This window comes from Anastrepha obliqua, chromosome 4 (genome assembly GCF_027943255.1).
Source record: "Anastrepha obliqua isolate idAnaObli1 chromosome 4, idAnaObli1_1.0, whole genome shotgun sequence".
Taxonomy (NCBI): Eukaryota; Metazoa; Arthropoda; class Insecta; order Diptera; family Tephritidae; genus Anastrepha; species Anastrepha obliqua.
This window is the reverse complement of record NC_072895.1, coordinates 114,797,742-114,811,618: the sequence shown is the minus strand read 5'-3', so window position 1 is coordinate 114,811,618 and position 13,877 is coordinate 114,797,742. Positions and strand designations below refer to the sequence as shown.

Sequence of the window (13,877 nt, the reverse complement as noted above, 5' to 3'; positions counted from 1 at the left end):
CTGACAAGTGACTTGAAGTCTTAGCAAAGTTGTCACAATAAATAAATAAATTCAAAGAGCTAAGCTAAGAATATATCTTCCCTCATAAAGTACTCTGCATCCCACCTATTTTTCCAACATAATTACTTTGTTTACGAAATAATTATTTTCTTCTCATAATGTACTTTAATAAAAAAAAATGATTTTTGTACTTACATCTGGCAGTGATGTGCATATTGTGACAATTGACGCGATGATCGCCAATAAAATTGCAATGTTGTGTGACATTTTGTATAAAATGTTGATGCTGATTTCTAATTAAATTATTAATTTCTAAAGGTTAACTGTAAAGAAATAAAAAAACGGAGATTGTTTGATTAGTGGCATGAAAAAAGATAAAAAAATATAACAGTGGAACAAGATAATAATTAAAATTGTTTAAAAATAATGATATTTCACAAATATACAACTAAATACAGGGTGCACCATCTTTTATGTCGGTATGTAAACGCTGAATAATTTTGTCATTTACCAACCGATGGATCGCTTTACACCGAAACAACCGAAATCGACACTATAAAACCGGAAATGCTTGACAAAGTGACGACAAACCCAGAAAAAAGGACGCAGTTAGTGATAGCTAATAAAGGTGGCCACTTTATTGATATTCTTCTTCTTTTTAATTGGCGCGATAACCGCTTACGCGATTTTGGCCGAGTTTAACAAAGCGCGCCAGTCGTTTCTTTCTCGTGCTAACCGGCGCCAATTGGAAGCACCAAGTGAAGTCAAATCCACCTGATCTTTTCAACGCAGAGGAGGCCTTCCTCTTCCTCTGCTACTACCAGCTGGTACCGCATCGAATACTTTCAAAGCCGGAGCGTTTATATCCATTCGGACGACATGACCCAGCCAACGAAGCCGCTGGATCTTTATTCTCTGCGCTATGTCTATGTCGTCGTAAAGCTCATACAGCTCATCGTTCCATCGCCTGCGATATTCGCCGTTGCCAACGTGCAAAGGTCCAAAAATCTTACGCAGAATCTTTCTCTCGAACACCCCAAGCGTCGCTTCATCGGATGTTGTCATCGTCCAAGCTTCTGTGCCATACGTTAGGACGGGCATGATGAGAGTCTTGTACAGTGTTAGTTTTGTTCGTCGAGAGAGGACTTTACTGCTCAGTTGCCTGCATCATCGGATGTTGTCATCGTCCAAGCTTCTGTACCATACGTTAGGACGGGCATGATGAGAGTCTTGTACAGTGTTAGTTTTGTTCGTCGAGAGAGGACTTTACTGCTCAGTTGCCTACTTAGTCCAAAGTAGCACTTGTTGGCAAGAGAGATTCTACGTTGGATTTCAAGGCTGACATTGTTATCGGTGTTAATGCTGGTTCCTAAATAAACGAAGCCTTTGATAAGGTCCAATCAGTTGGTTGACGGTGGCCTTCAGCCTTTCACACAATACGCTCGCTAGAACCTTATAGGCGATATTTAGAAGACTAATCCCGCGGTAATAGGCACAAATTGCAGGATCGCCCTTCTTATGAATTGGGAAGAGCACACTTAAATTCCAATCGGCAGGCATGCTTTCATCCGACCATATTTTGCATAGGAGCTGATGCATGCACCTTACCAGCTCCTCGCCGCCATGTTTGAATAGCTCAGCCAGCAGTCCATCGGCGCCCGCAGCTTTGTTGTTCTTTAGCCGCCTTATCGCTACTCTCACCTCGTCATGGTCGGGTTGATTGATATTGCATTTAAAAAAATAGTTTTAATAAATTTTAAATAGTCAAACCAAATAAAAATACCTCACTTATACAAATCAGTTGTTTTGTTTTTCAAAGTTATTCAATGTTTTTATACCGATATAAAAGATGGCACACCCTGTATATATAAGTATGTATAATTTTCATTAAATAGTAAAATAAGTAGTAGATAAATAATAAAGTAACTAGTAGGAAATAGTAAAGTAAAATTAAAAATGTTTTAAAAATTTTAATTTAACAAAAAAACTGTTAACTAAAATTATTACATTCTAAGGATGGAAGGATAACGCTTGTGATAGGCACAGAATAATATTGATATAAAATTGTCATGAAGTTTTATTTTTTAATTAATATTCAATAATAATTTCATGCGGTTTTGGAAAAAATGTACTTTGAAATGACAATGTAAACTGCTTTTAACTCAAAAGTCTGATTTTTAGGACTGAATTTTCAAAAAAAAAAAACTTGTATTAATCACGAAAATATAAGTAAAAATAATAATTTTTTGGAGTAAAAAAAAATTGGAGCATGAAATTAAAAGTCATTTTTTAATGGACACGAAACCTTTTCTCTAAGTGGCATACCGATTTAAAAAAAGTTAGTCTCTACTCACAGTCAGAACTTGAAATACCCATTACTAGGGGAGTCACCATTACAGTAGATTTGTTTGCACTATGAATTCCATACACGCATATTTAAGGGGTTATATTGTATATCTTTTGTTGGACTAAAAACTCGAAAATTGCTAATGGCATATTCTAAAATTACATCATCTTTAAAATATAAATTCATAAAATCATAAAGATCGGAGCACTAGAACGAAAGTTACAGACCTAGGAAGCGCACGACCTTTCTTGGAACGAGAAGGCACGCAAAACTAGACGCGATTATCTCGAAGTCGTGTTTTCTGAAAATTAATTATCAATATTTATCAAAAACTAGTTGACCGATTTGCATAAACTTTTTTTTAATTATTCAAAGTTACAACCTCGTGAATCTGAACGGTTCACTTTTTATAAATATTTGCATAGTTCGCTGGAATTAATTTTTGTTTTAATTTTTCAACCCCTCAAAAATCTTCTTTTTTTTTTTGGCGCAAAGCTGTTTGGAGTTTTGGTTTCATATCGAGAAAAAATTTTTTTGTGTAAATAAACATAAAAAACAATAAAATAAAACAACATTTTTCTACAATAATCATTTAATTTTTTTGATTTCAGTTGAGCAGCTCATGCGCTACCGTGATCACCGCAATCCCCTTCTAAAAAACGGTATTTCGGGGGAGGGGCGATATCAACAACAAATAATAACATTAAAAAAAAATTTTTTGTTTTGTTTTTTTATTGCAACTAGTTCATAAATATTTACAAATGACTAACAAGCAACTTAATTATGATAACATTACACAATTTTCACTCTACATGACATAAAGCATTTCTATGGAGGTATGAGATCGCTAGGTTTAGTGCGTCTGAGCCTTCGTATTAATCCGTTGGTTTCAATTAAATTAAGTGCTTCTTCATTGATGTGGTTTAATAGTCTTTCTTTGTGGGCAACTGCAATCTTTGCGATTTCAGTGTTAACGGAGTTTATTTTAAGGTCGCGCTCAATGTCGGAACTTCTGCAGTACCATGGTGCTTTGACAATGCACCTAAGAACCTTATTTTGGAAGTGTTGGATTTCGTTTTTCGTACTTTGACTGGCGCACCCCATAGCTGCGCACCATAACTCCATACTGGCCTTAGTATCTGCTTGTAAATTAACAGCTTGTTTTCTATCGTGAGAGCTGATCTGCTACCCATGAGCCATTGCATGTTTTTGAGTTTGATGTCCAATTCTTGCCTCTTTTTCTTGACATGCTCTTTCCATCGAAGTTTGCAGTCAAGTGTCATACCTAGGTACTTCGCATAGTTTGAGTATGGGACTTGCTGATCATCTATGTATAGTGGTATATGTTGTATTTTAGTGTTTGTGAAAACTACGTGTACAGATTTTGTTTGGTTAAGTTTAATTTATCCATATTTAAAATAAAAGCACAAAAATGTATTCTTCGAGAGTTATCCTTCAGTATGATATATGACTCATGTGAATAAAAGTTCTAAAACATATTTAAAAAGTTTGACAATCGTTCATTTCGGGCTCACAAAGTATATAAAAAAAATCTATCAAAATAAAATCAAGCTCCTAGAAAGTTTTCATATCTGTGTATGAGTCCAAGCTTTCTAAGTGTTTGCACCCTTTTCAAAGTTTATGGTTACTCCTTTTTTATAAGAAAAAAGTTATTAAAAAAGAAAATGTTTACAATTTGTTCCTATTCATTACGAAATAAGAATAAAAGTTATGTGCTTTACGGCCTATTGAAGTCTGCAAGGCTAAAATGCAGATTTGATGTGACTTTAAAACCACGTTGATTTTAAAAAAATTTTGTTTTTTACCAGAGACGATTGAAGAGTTGAAGCTCACAATCCTACTTGTCAATAGTGATATATGCAAGTGTCGGGAATCATGAAAATATACTGAAAAATTAGGTTGACAAAATGATTTACTGTAAACCCAGTTCCTTGAAGGGACTTAAATGAAATTCCGTTCCATTTTATTAGCATGGCTTCCTCATCTGAATGAAAAAAAAATACAAAAAATATTATGAATTGAATTTCTGTATAATATTTATATCAAATTTATTTCATGAGTTGGTTGGCAAACCTCCGAGTGTATTTCTGCCATCTGCCATCCGGAGGCTGTGATTTATTACATATTGCTAAAGGAGCTCTTGTTGGTAACTTATGTATTTTTAAAGTAACCTAGTAAGTACTTCCTCAACCTATATTTGAAAGGCATCGTGCTCAAATTGTCAAAACGTCCATCTTTCACGTTCATAGCCCCAAAAAGATGCTCTATCATATCCTGATTTAAGCTGTATGTATGTCAGGAAGTTTTTCATATCGTTTTGGTTATGTACATATCAAGCAAATTCTTGTGCTTACAAACCCTTTTGAAAACAAAATTTTGTATATAGCCGAAGGCCGTAGCAGCAGTGCTTGTTCCTTTTTCTTTTTCTTACCTTTTAAGTGAATTAATTTCTTCTGCTTTTGCTAAAATTGTTTAGAGTTAGCAAACCAGTGTCTTGCTAAGGGAGCCGATTTGTCAAGAGGAAATGAGAAAGCTGCTTACTGAGCAAACCTTTTATTATTGAATCATGTGTCACAGGCAGCAGGAGCCATGTTGTACAGATGTGAACACAATGGGTGATGCGATAAATTAAGGGTAATCTTAAGTCGCCCTACTCAAGAAAACTATGTCATTCCTACTAAATCTCTATCAATTACTGCTAAGGAAAATTACTGTCACGAAGTTATATGCAAGTTGGCACAAACTTAATCATCCTATCAGAGGATTTATTATTTGAGAGGTAATAATAGCACAACCGACAAAATCAAGCTAAAATATTTTATCAGAACTCCGAGTATGGTTGGTTGGTTGGTTAAAGTGGTAATTTTTCCAGAATCCAACTAGCACTTCCTTCCATAGGGCAGGGCATTCACAGAGGAAATGGAAGATTGTCTCCTTTTTCTCCGGTTGTTTGCAACTGTGACAGTATGTATTGTGAGGGATACCCATTTTGGCTGTTTGTTCTCCGATAGACCAAAAGGCAGTTATGACTGCCGTTAGTCTCCAGGCGTCCCGTCGTTTCATTCTTATTAATGCCGACGATTGCTTGAGGTTGTAGGTGGGCCATAACGTTCTGCTAATTTTGCATTTCGTCTGGACTTTCCACCTACAGTCTGCGATTCGGAGGTATTTTTGGGAAATTGTGCTCTTGACTACACCTAATGGTGTGAATACCGATTGTGCAAGAGCGTTATTCATGGCAGATCCCCTTCTTGCCAGTTCATCTGCTTTTTCGTTACCTTCAATGTTCCGATGTCCCTGGACCCAGATTAAGGTAACTTTATGGTTTTCACTCAAGATGGCGAGGCTATTCCTACTTTGTTCCACCACTTTGAAGGTTGTTCTGGCCGAACCCAGTGCCTGGATTACAGCTTGGCTATCCGAGAGAATAGCGATATTACCCTTAAAAGAGAAATCTGCGATTAGTAGCCTACCAGCTTCCCCAATTGCCAGTACTTCCGCCTAAAAGACACTGCTGGGTTATATATTTCTCAATTTTAAGCCTGTGAGAATAAATGAGTAAAATAACAAAAATACTTTAGGTGAAGTTGTGTGCCGTTTACGTAGAAATAATTTTTATAATTGAAAAATATAATCAGTAAACCTAGTCACAATCTCAATGCAGAAATAAAAATTCAAGCTTAAGTTAGTTCTCCTGTCTCCTAATCTACCTTAACCATACAATTTGTTTAGTTAAACATAAGGATTTAATTTTAACATAAATCTAAATGTTTTAATAATACAAATAAATAAATAACAAGGGAATAAAAGATTTAAGAAGCCCAGCCATAAAATATTATATATTATGAAAACGCAAGTTTTGAAAATGTTTGTATTTTAATAATAAAAAGAAAACAGCAAAATCCTTCAAAAGATATAAAAAACAGTTCCATAATTATATTATTAAAAACCAAGTTTTGAAAATTTGTATATATAAAAAAACAGTTTTTTAGTTATCTAAATATAATACAAATATTTATGTTATTATGTTTACTTAAATAGATAATAATAATAAAAAATAAAATTTGTATCGCAACCAAGAAGTTAAGAAAAATTCTAAACAAATTTTACATTAATTTTCATTTGCCTTTCAAAAATTCCTAAGCACTTGTGTCACCCACTCGCGCTTCGAAAAGAGTTATTACTTCACGAGATATTAGTAATAGCTTTAAAATACAAATATTAAATACGGATTAGTAATTCCAACACTCCGAAATGAAGTAAAACAAAGAAAATTGTTATTATTATTTGTTTGCTGTTTTTGTTTTTAACAAACAATACTAACCAGTACACTTAAGAAGCTTTTAATTTTTGCTCCCCTTCTTACATGTAAATATAAATTAGATTAAAATCAGCAATTTGAATTCCCACTTCGGAAGCAGCCAATAGTCATTAACTAACAGCAGCTGCGCTGGTGGTAATCATTAGGTGATCGCCAAACCCAAGCTAATGATTGGAAAAATACATATACATAATTTACGATATATTAATATTTCCAACTGTGTTAGTGTTAGAAATTTTTATTGTCTTTGCTTTAAAATTCATAAGCTGATCATTTACAATACAGGGAAGTTTGCAAAGTTCGCAGTGAAGGTCAGAATGTATATTGAAATTTAAAGTTATCGTTATTGATTAGTGGTAACAAAAAGGGTTAGTGGTCAGTGAATAGAAATATGTAATATATATATTTAAATGTAAATATATGTGAAATGATAAAATAAAAAATACGGTGTTAAAAATTCAAGTATTTGCAAAATTTAATTGTATTTTTATTACGACTGATTTTTCAACACTTTTATGGTATTTCGATTGTGCCCTTGAATTATTAGGAAAAAAAAATACAAACTTTTTTGTAGAATCTCTATCAAGTTGATAATGGAATGGCCTTCTGTTTTGTTAAGCGCAAATGGAGGGACGGTTTCAGGGAGAAAAAGCAAGCAGTACAGCTGCATACGAGCTATTCGCTATTGCTCGAGCTTACATTTGAAGTTATTTATTGAATTTTGTAATTTCTAAAATCGATTAATCTGAGTTTTATGGTTTTTTTAGCAAAACTACTGACTGGGAAGATATTTAAGTCAGTGTTAAGTGGCCAAATTATGACCTATGCATTGTTGGAAGCCAAACCATCAAAAAGAGCCAAGTAGCTTATATGATTTGAGAGCACAAATCAAATCAGCAAAATGTTTCATGAACCCGATGAGAATTAAAGCGAATAAAGCAGGTGAACAAAACTTTTGAATTCTTATTTATACTTTTGAATTCAGAGAAAGCACCACTTAATTAGTGGAGGCAGCACTTTAGCTCATGGCAAGAACAGATATAAATTTCTTTTAAATAAAGGACCTTTCGGAAGTGACGCTTATGTTTCGGTAGTGAATAGTTCCTAGACTTTACCTTTTTTATGACATCTTTGACATTTGTCAAAATTATTTAAATTCTATTTTTTCACAGACTCTCAGGTAATATTTAATTGATCATTGCGCTTGAGGCCAAGAGATAGAACTTAAAGGTGCGCGCAACGCAATAATCTGCAAGTTTCCCATAAATAGTAAATAACTATATGAATTATTCTTGAGTCTTAGATGCACCCACCGATTTCGGCAAAACGTGGATCGATAGTTGGCTCAGAGAAAGTGGAGTGATCCGTAGATTATGTTTTAAAAAGAATGTTTCAAGTATTAGGTTTGCGAGTTTTGAATTATTTTCTAGTTTTTATTTTTCTTATTTTTGAAATACTACAGAAACACCCTCCCCTCAGTTGTTTAAAGTATTTTAATTAAGTTTGTTTTGTTTCCGTTTTTTTTTTCTTTAATTCTACTTTTTCCTATTATTTCAGTTTCGCTTTCCAGTTAATCGCATAAATGGGTTATTAAGTTTATGTCAATTAAAAAAAACAAAACAAAATGCCCAAAAAATTATTAAAAAGTAAAAATCCATTAATAATATAAGCGTGACAAATACCGTTTTGCGAAAATAAATAGCGAAATAATAAATATATATATGAAACTAAAAAAATCATACGTCGCACAGCAAGTCAATGGAAAAAATTTCACTTTCATTTAAAATTTGATACACTACAGGGCCATAGTGATGTTGGTATCAAAATAAAGGCAAAAAAGAAAGGAAATAAAAGTTGGTACTTTGTAGCATAAATAAAAAAAATATGTAACGAATGCAGCTTTCTGTGCATGTGTGTGTGTGTGTAGGCAAGTGGTGCATTAGTAGGCGTACGCAAGTGCTGTGCCACTTGCGAACGACTCCAAGTACCGGGTTGGCACAAATAAATACCCATATGTAGTTGTGTGCGAGGAATACACGGAATCGGAAGAGTGAATGGCATACAAAACTCATTTATGTTTGTGCATATATAAACACATAACTGGTGATACATACAGATAGATGCATTTATACTGTTCATAGATCACACACTATTTCGTCGGAGACAATATGCGTACGAAAGTGTTGATGTGTGTGTGAAATACTCTTATACAAGTATTCAATTATTAGCTTTTTTACTATCCCATGCTCATGTTTGCCCATGCACATAAATATTCATATATTTATACATAGTAAATATCTGTGAATTATTGTGGCACAATAAAGTCGCATTTATGTGACATACATATATTGACATACCATACGCAGTCGAAGAGGCGCAAAATTGGTGAGATCGTAATCTTGTTCTTTTTTTTGTTTTTGGTTTTTGATTTTTGAACAAATTATTAGGTTGTTAAATTTCTACTTACTTTTTTTACGTTTTATGTTTTTGATTTTTGAACAAATTATTATATTAATTTTATTGTATTGCATTTCTATTTTTTCTATTTTTATCTATTTTTTAAAACATTTTTTTACATTTTTCATTTTTAAAATTTTGAACAAAGTATTAGGTTAATAAATAAGAATTTTTTTATTTAATTTTTTTTTTTAACAAATTATAAGGTTATTAAATTTCAATTATTTTTTACTTTTTTGATTTTTGATCAAATTATTAGGTTATTGAATTTCTATTTTTTAGTAAATTTTTTTATTTAATTTTTGTAATTTTTACTTTTTGATTTTTGAACAATTTATTGGTTATTGAATTTCTATTTTTTATTAAATTTTTTATTTAATTTTTCTAATTTTTACTTTTTTGATTTTTGAACAAATTATTAGGTTATGAATTTCTATTTTTTATTTAATTTTTCAACTTTTTTTACTTTTTTTTATTTTTGAACAAATTATTAGGTTATTAAATTGAATTTAATTTTAACTTAATTTTTATTTATTATTAATTATATTTATTTAATATTTATTTTGATTTTTGAACAAATTATTAGGTTATTAAATTTCTGTTTTTATTTTTCTGTTTTTTACTTTTAATTTTTGAACAAATTATTAAGCTATTAAATTTCTATTTTTTAATTCTTTTTATTTTTTACTTTCTTGATTTTTGAACAAATTATTAAGTTATTAAATTTCTACTTTTTATTTTTTTTTAACAAATTATTAGGCTATTTCTATTTTTATTTTCTTAATGTTTTTATTTTTTACTTTCTTGATTTTTTAACAATTTATTAGATTGTAGAATTTCTATTTTTTTATTTTTTATGTTTTTTTAATAAATTACAGAATTGTTGTGGGAGAGTGGGACGGTGCCGAAATTTGTGGGCCGTTGCATGTACAACCATTTATCCCGAATTAACATAAAGTGGTTTATGATTTTCTTTTTTCAAAATAAATAGCTTTAAATTTCATAGCCTAGAATTCACTTAAATTATGAAGTATTTTTACTCTATAGCGGGTGGCCCAAAATTAATCACCTATCGGAAGATTTATAATTTTAAAAAATTACGTGACAATTGACAATTATGGACAAGACAGCTGCAATATACAAAGAGACCAGCAATGGAGCGCGTAAAAGTAAAAATAAAGGTTTTCATCACTATAAGTAATTTCCTTCCTTGTAGTAAAAAAGACATTCAAAAACATATTCATATTTATATTTAAATGTTTAATATTATATTTTATATCTAGTTATTCGTTTCATTGCGAATTACTTCTATGCAATATTAATGAATTTTCTGATTAAATTTTCCCCTACTTTTTTAACCCTAACGGGCAAATATTTCTAGCGTTTTTGTTTATATTTAACTTTTACTTTATTTTTACGCTCTACTCAAATTTTTATTTTTTCTCCTTTTACTGATTTCGGCGGTATTGCCCGTCTTCAGGCCGTTGAAAATTCGGAAAGCGCTTTATATGCCTTACAGACTAGACACGCCATGCAAGATTATTTTTTCTATTTATGCAATAAAAGTATTGTTGTAAGCCTTTCTTACTTTACTGAATACTCGAATTACTTGTGGTGAATTTTGCGATTTATAAATGCGAATTTAATTCGAGTTTCGTACAGCTTGCGTTTTTTTGGTTATCAGTTAAAGGAGGAAAAAGAAAAGCAAAGATTTGAGGAAAAGTTTTTGCAGTTTGAAACGTTTTGCTTGAGTGTTTAATTGAACACAAAAAAAAAAAACATTAAATAAAAAAAAATAATAATAAAAAAAGTTCATTAACATTTTGTGTCATTTGTGTCTAACACAGTTTTTCTGTTATAACTCAAGTATTGCCAAAATAGAAAAGAAAACAATCATGAACAATTTTCATAAGTTTCCATCAACAAAATAGTTACTGCAATAAACCAAATAAGGCTTAGATTGTCATCATGAATATATATTTCCTATGGTCGAAACGTGAATGTGCAAATCTTCCAATTTTGTGTTGATAGGCTGACTTGCTCAGCCTTCAGCTGTTCTATGCTATACCAAAATCCAGATTGTCGTTCGCAAAATGCACGCACGGAAACCATAAATATTTTTGAATATGATAAGCCAAGGAGTAATAAACCTCCAAACTTGGCTTCCCATTTTTCTTTTTCTACATTTATAATATATTTCTGGCATACTCAGCTACCTTTTGCAGTATTCCTCCTATGCTAAATGCGCTCTTGCATTTTTACTTATCCATAAAATACTTTCTACATTTTTCCTAAAAAATTATAGCACTCAATTTGCATATTAACAGTTATATAATTTAAATGTTATATGATTACCCACAATTTCTTTTACAATATTGAAAAATTACAAGCAAATCAAAGCCAATTTGATACACTTTTTTCGCATTTAGATTGAGTAGAAAATTGGTCAATTTAATTTAATTTTTCTTACTTTTTACTTATATATCTGTTATAAAAAAAACTTATTTTCGCAGTAGTAAATTTTGCAAAGTAAAAGGTAAAAAAATTGGAGGTGACGCAAAATGTCGGAAATGAATAAAAAATTCAATCAATTCTCATTAATAATATATTTCTATTAGGAAATACAATTTTTTTCTTTTGTGAAACTTGCGCAAGACTCGAATTTAGTAAACATTTCCGTGGAAGTTAAGCTTTGACAGAAGTTGCGTTTTAATATTTATATATTTACTTATTTAAAGAAGGAAGTGCTCGTAAATGTAAGACATAGCTTTTGAAACATTTTAAGAGGAAATAAAATTCAGGAAAATTCGTGTCTTAAGTCTTTTGTACGCAGTAGTGTGAATGTAAGGGCATCTACGAAAACTTGTTTATTTTTATTGCTTTGGAACTTTTTGCAGTGAGATAAAGTTTTATTCCTTAATATAAAGTATGATTATACAAGGAGGCGCACAATTAATCACCAAATTTAATTTAAAAAATATGCTTTCAAAAATTTTTTTGAGTAGGTATATTTTAAAGGCAGCAAAAATGAATACCAAAAAAATTAATTTAAATTCCAGGAAATGGGTGATAAAGCAGATACAAACTTCAGTGACACAACTTAACACACTATTAAGTGAAATAACTAGTTTTTTTATTTTTATTTTTTTTTTTTGAATTTTCAACTTTATCTAATTTGTATAGCCCAGGGGTTAATATAATATAATATTTCGACTGCTGCAGAGCGAGAAAAAGCAGTTGCTTCGAATACCAGCTTTGCCGGCGTTTTTGGCCTAGCAATGATGCTCATATAATATATGTGTGTGTGTATGTATTTATATCAACCATTTTTTGTTCTTTATTTCATCAACTACTTGGCGGCCGCCGTAGCCGAATGGGTTGGTGCGCGACTACCATTCGGAATTCACAGAGAGAATGTCGGTTCGAATCTCGGTGAAACTCCAAAATTAAGAAAAACATTTTTCTAATAGCGGTCGCCCCTCGGCAGTCAATGGCAAACCTCCGAGTGTATTTCTGCCATGGAAAAGCTCCTCATAAAAATATCTGGCGTTCGGAGTCGGCTTGAAACTGTAGGTCCCTCCATTTGTGGAATAACATCAAGACGCACACCACAAATAGGAGGAGGAGCTCGGCCAAACACCCAAAAAGGGTGTACGCGCCAATTATATATATATATATATACTTGGCACTAAACCCTCTAAGCAATACTTTTTCTTCAGTATATTCAACAAGAAAAATTCTTTCTGTGTAAATTAGGCATTTTTACTTTAAAATATATTTTTATTTTGTGAATTTTAATATGTGGCTATAAAAAACTCTTAAACAGCGATTTTTTCTCTTAATAAAACCTGTTCAGAATTCTCAAAACAGGGTTTTCTTCATATACTTGTATAGAAATGTTAAATGTACGAGCTAACATTTAATGCTCGTATCAGCAGCTTTTTCAGCAAAAGCAAACCGTTTAACTTCTCGACTTGATTTCCTTTTTTGCGCTGGTTCTGCAGCTAACTTTAAGTATTTGATTTTGTTTTTAAAGTCACAATTTCTTATTTAATATTTAATATTCTGTTTTTTGTTTCTGTTGTTTTTTTTTTGCTGATAGCTTCTTTTGACTTGCCTGCTTTTTTGTTCCCAGTAAACATCTCAAACTAGTTAGACTGGCTAATTACTTGTATGTATGGCATTGACGCACCTTGCCGAATAAGCTTTGTTGGGGTCGAATGTATTTATTTTTTTTTTATAATACATTTTTTTTTTTTGTAATATGGCTCTGAGTTAATTTTCAGTCCCTTTGGCTCATTTGGAAGTAATTTAGTAAAAAATCATAACGATTACACCAGAATGGCAAGTTTATGGCGATAATTAGTAGTGCTTACCGGATCCTAATCGAATGAATGACAGGCGTGTGATTTATTTATGTCTATTTGGCTTTTGTTATATAAAATAAATGTATCTAAGTTATTGGTAGCCGTAGGCTGCAAAAATTTACATTTGTAGTTTTCTCACGGTCTATTCATCTTGAACTAGTTTTTTAAATAAAAATTAAAAAAAAATTAAATTTTATGATTTTTGATTTAGTTTTATATGAAGAAGAAGATCCCTGGTTTCCACAGTACTGAGATCTTTCAACTCAATAAAAAATTATCTACCTAAAGTGGTGAATCTACGTCTGGATAGAACAGGACAGTGGCACGGAAAGTGCGAGATCGTCTTCTCCTCTGGGTGTGCCTG

The 13,877-nt window shown here is 31.6% G+C and overlaps 1 protein-coding gene across 6 annotated transcripts in view; it reads right to left on the bottom strand.

Annotated features, from left to right (window-relative positions):
- LOC129243634 (A disintegrin and metalloproteinase with thrombospondin motifs like) overlaps positions 1-13,877 on the bottom strand; it is a 236,910-nt gene that overhangs the window by 179,748 nt on the left and 43,285 nt on the right. For all 6 annotated transcript variants that reach the window (XM_054880807.1, XM_054880809.1, XM_054880806.1 and 3 more), the window contains exon 3: positions 196-323. In XM_054880807.1, coding sequence (XP_054736782.1) covers positions 196-267 — 72 coding nt within the window. In that variant the 5' untranslated portion in view covers positions 268-323. The remainder of the gene's footprint in view (positions 1-195; positions 324-13,877) is intronic.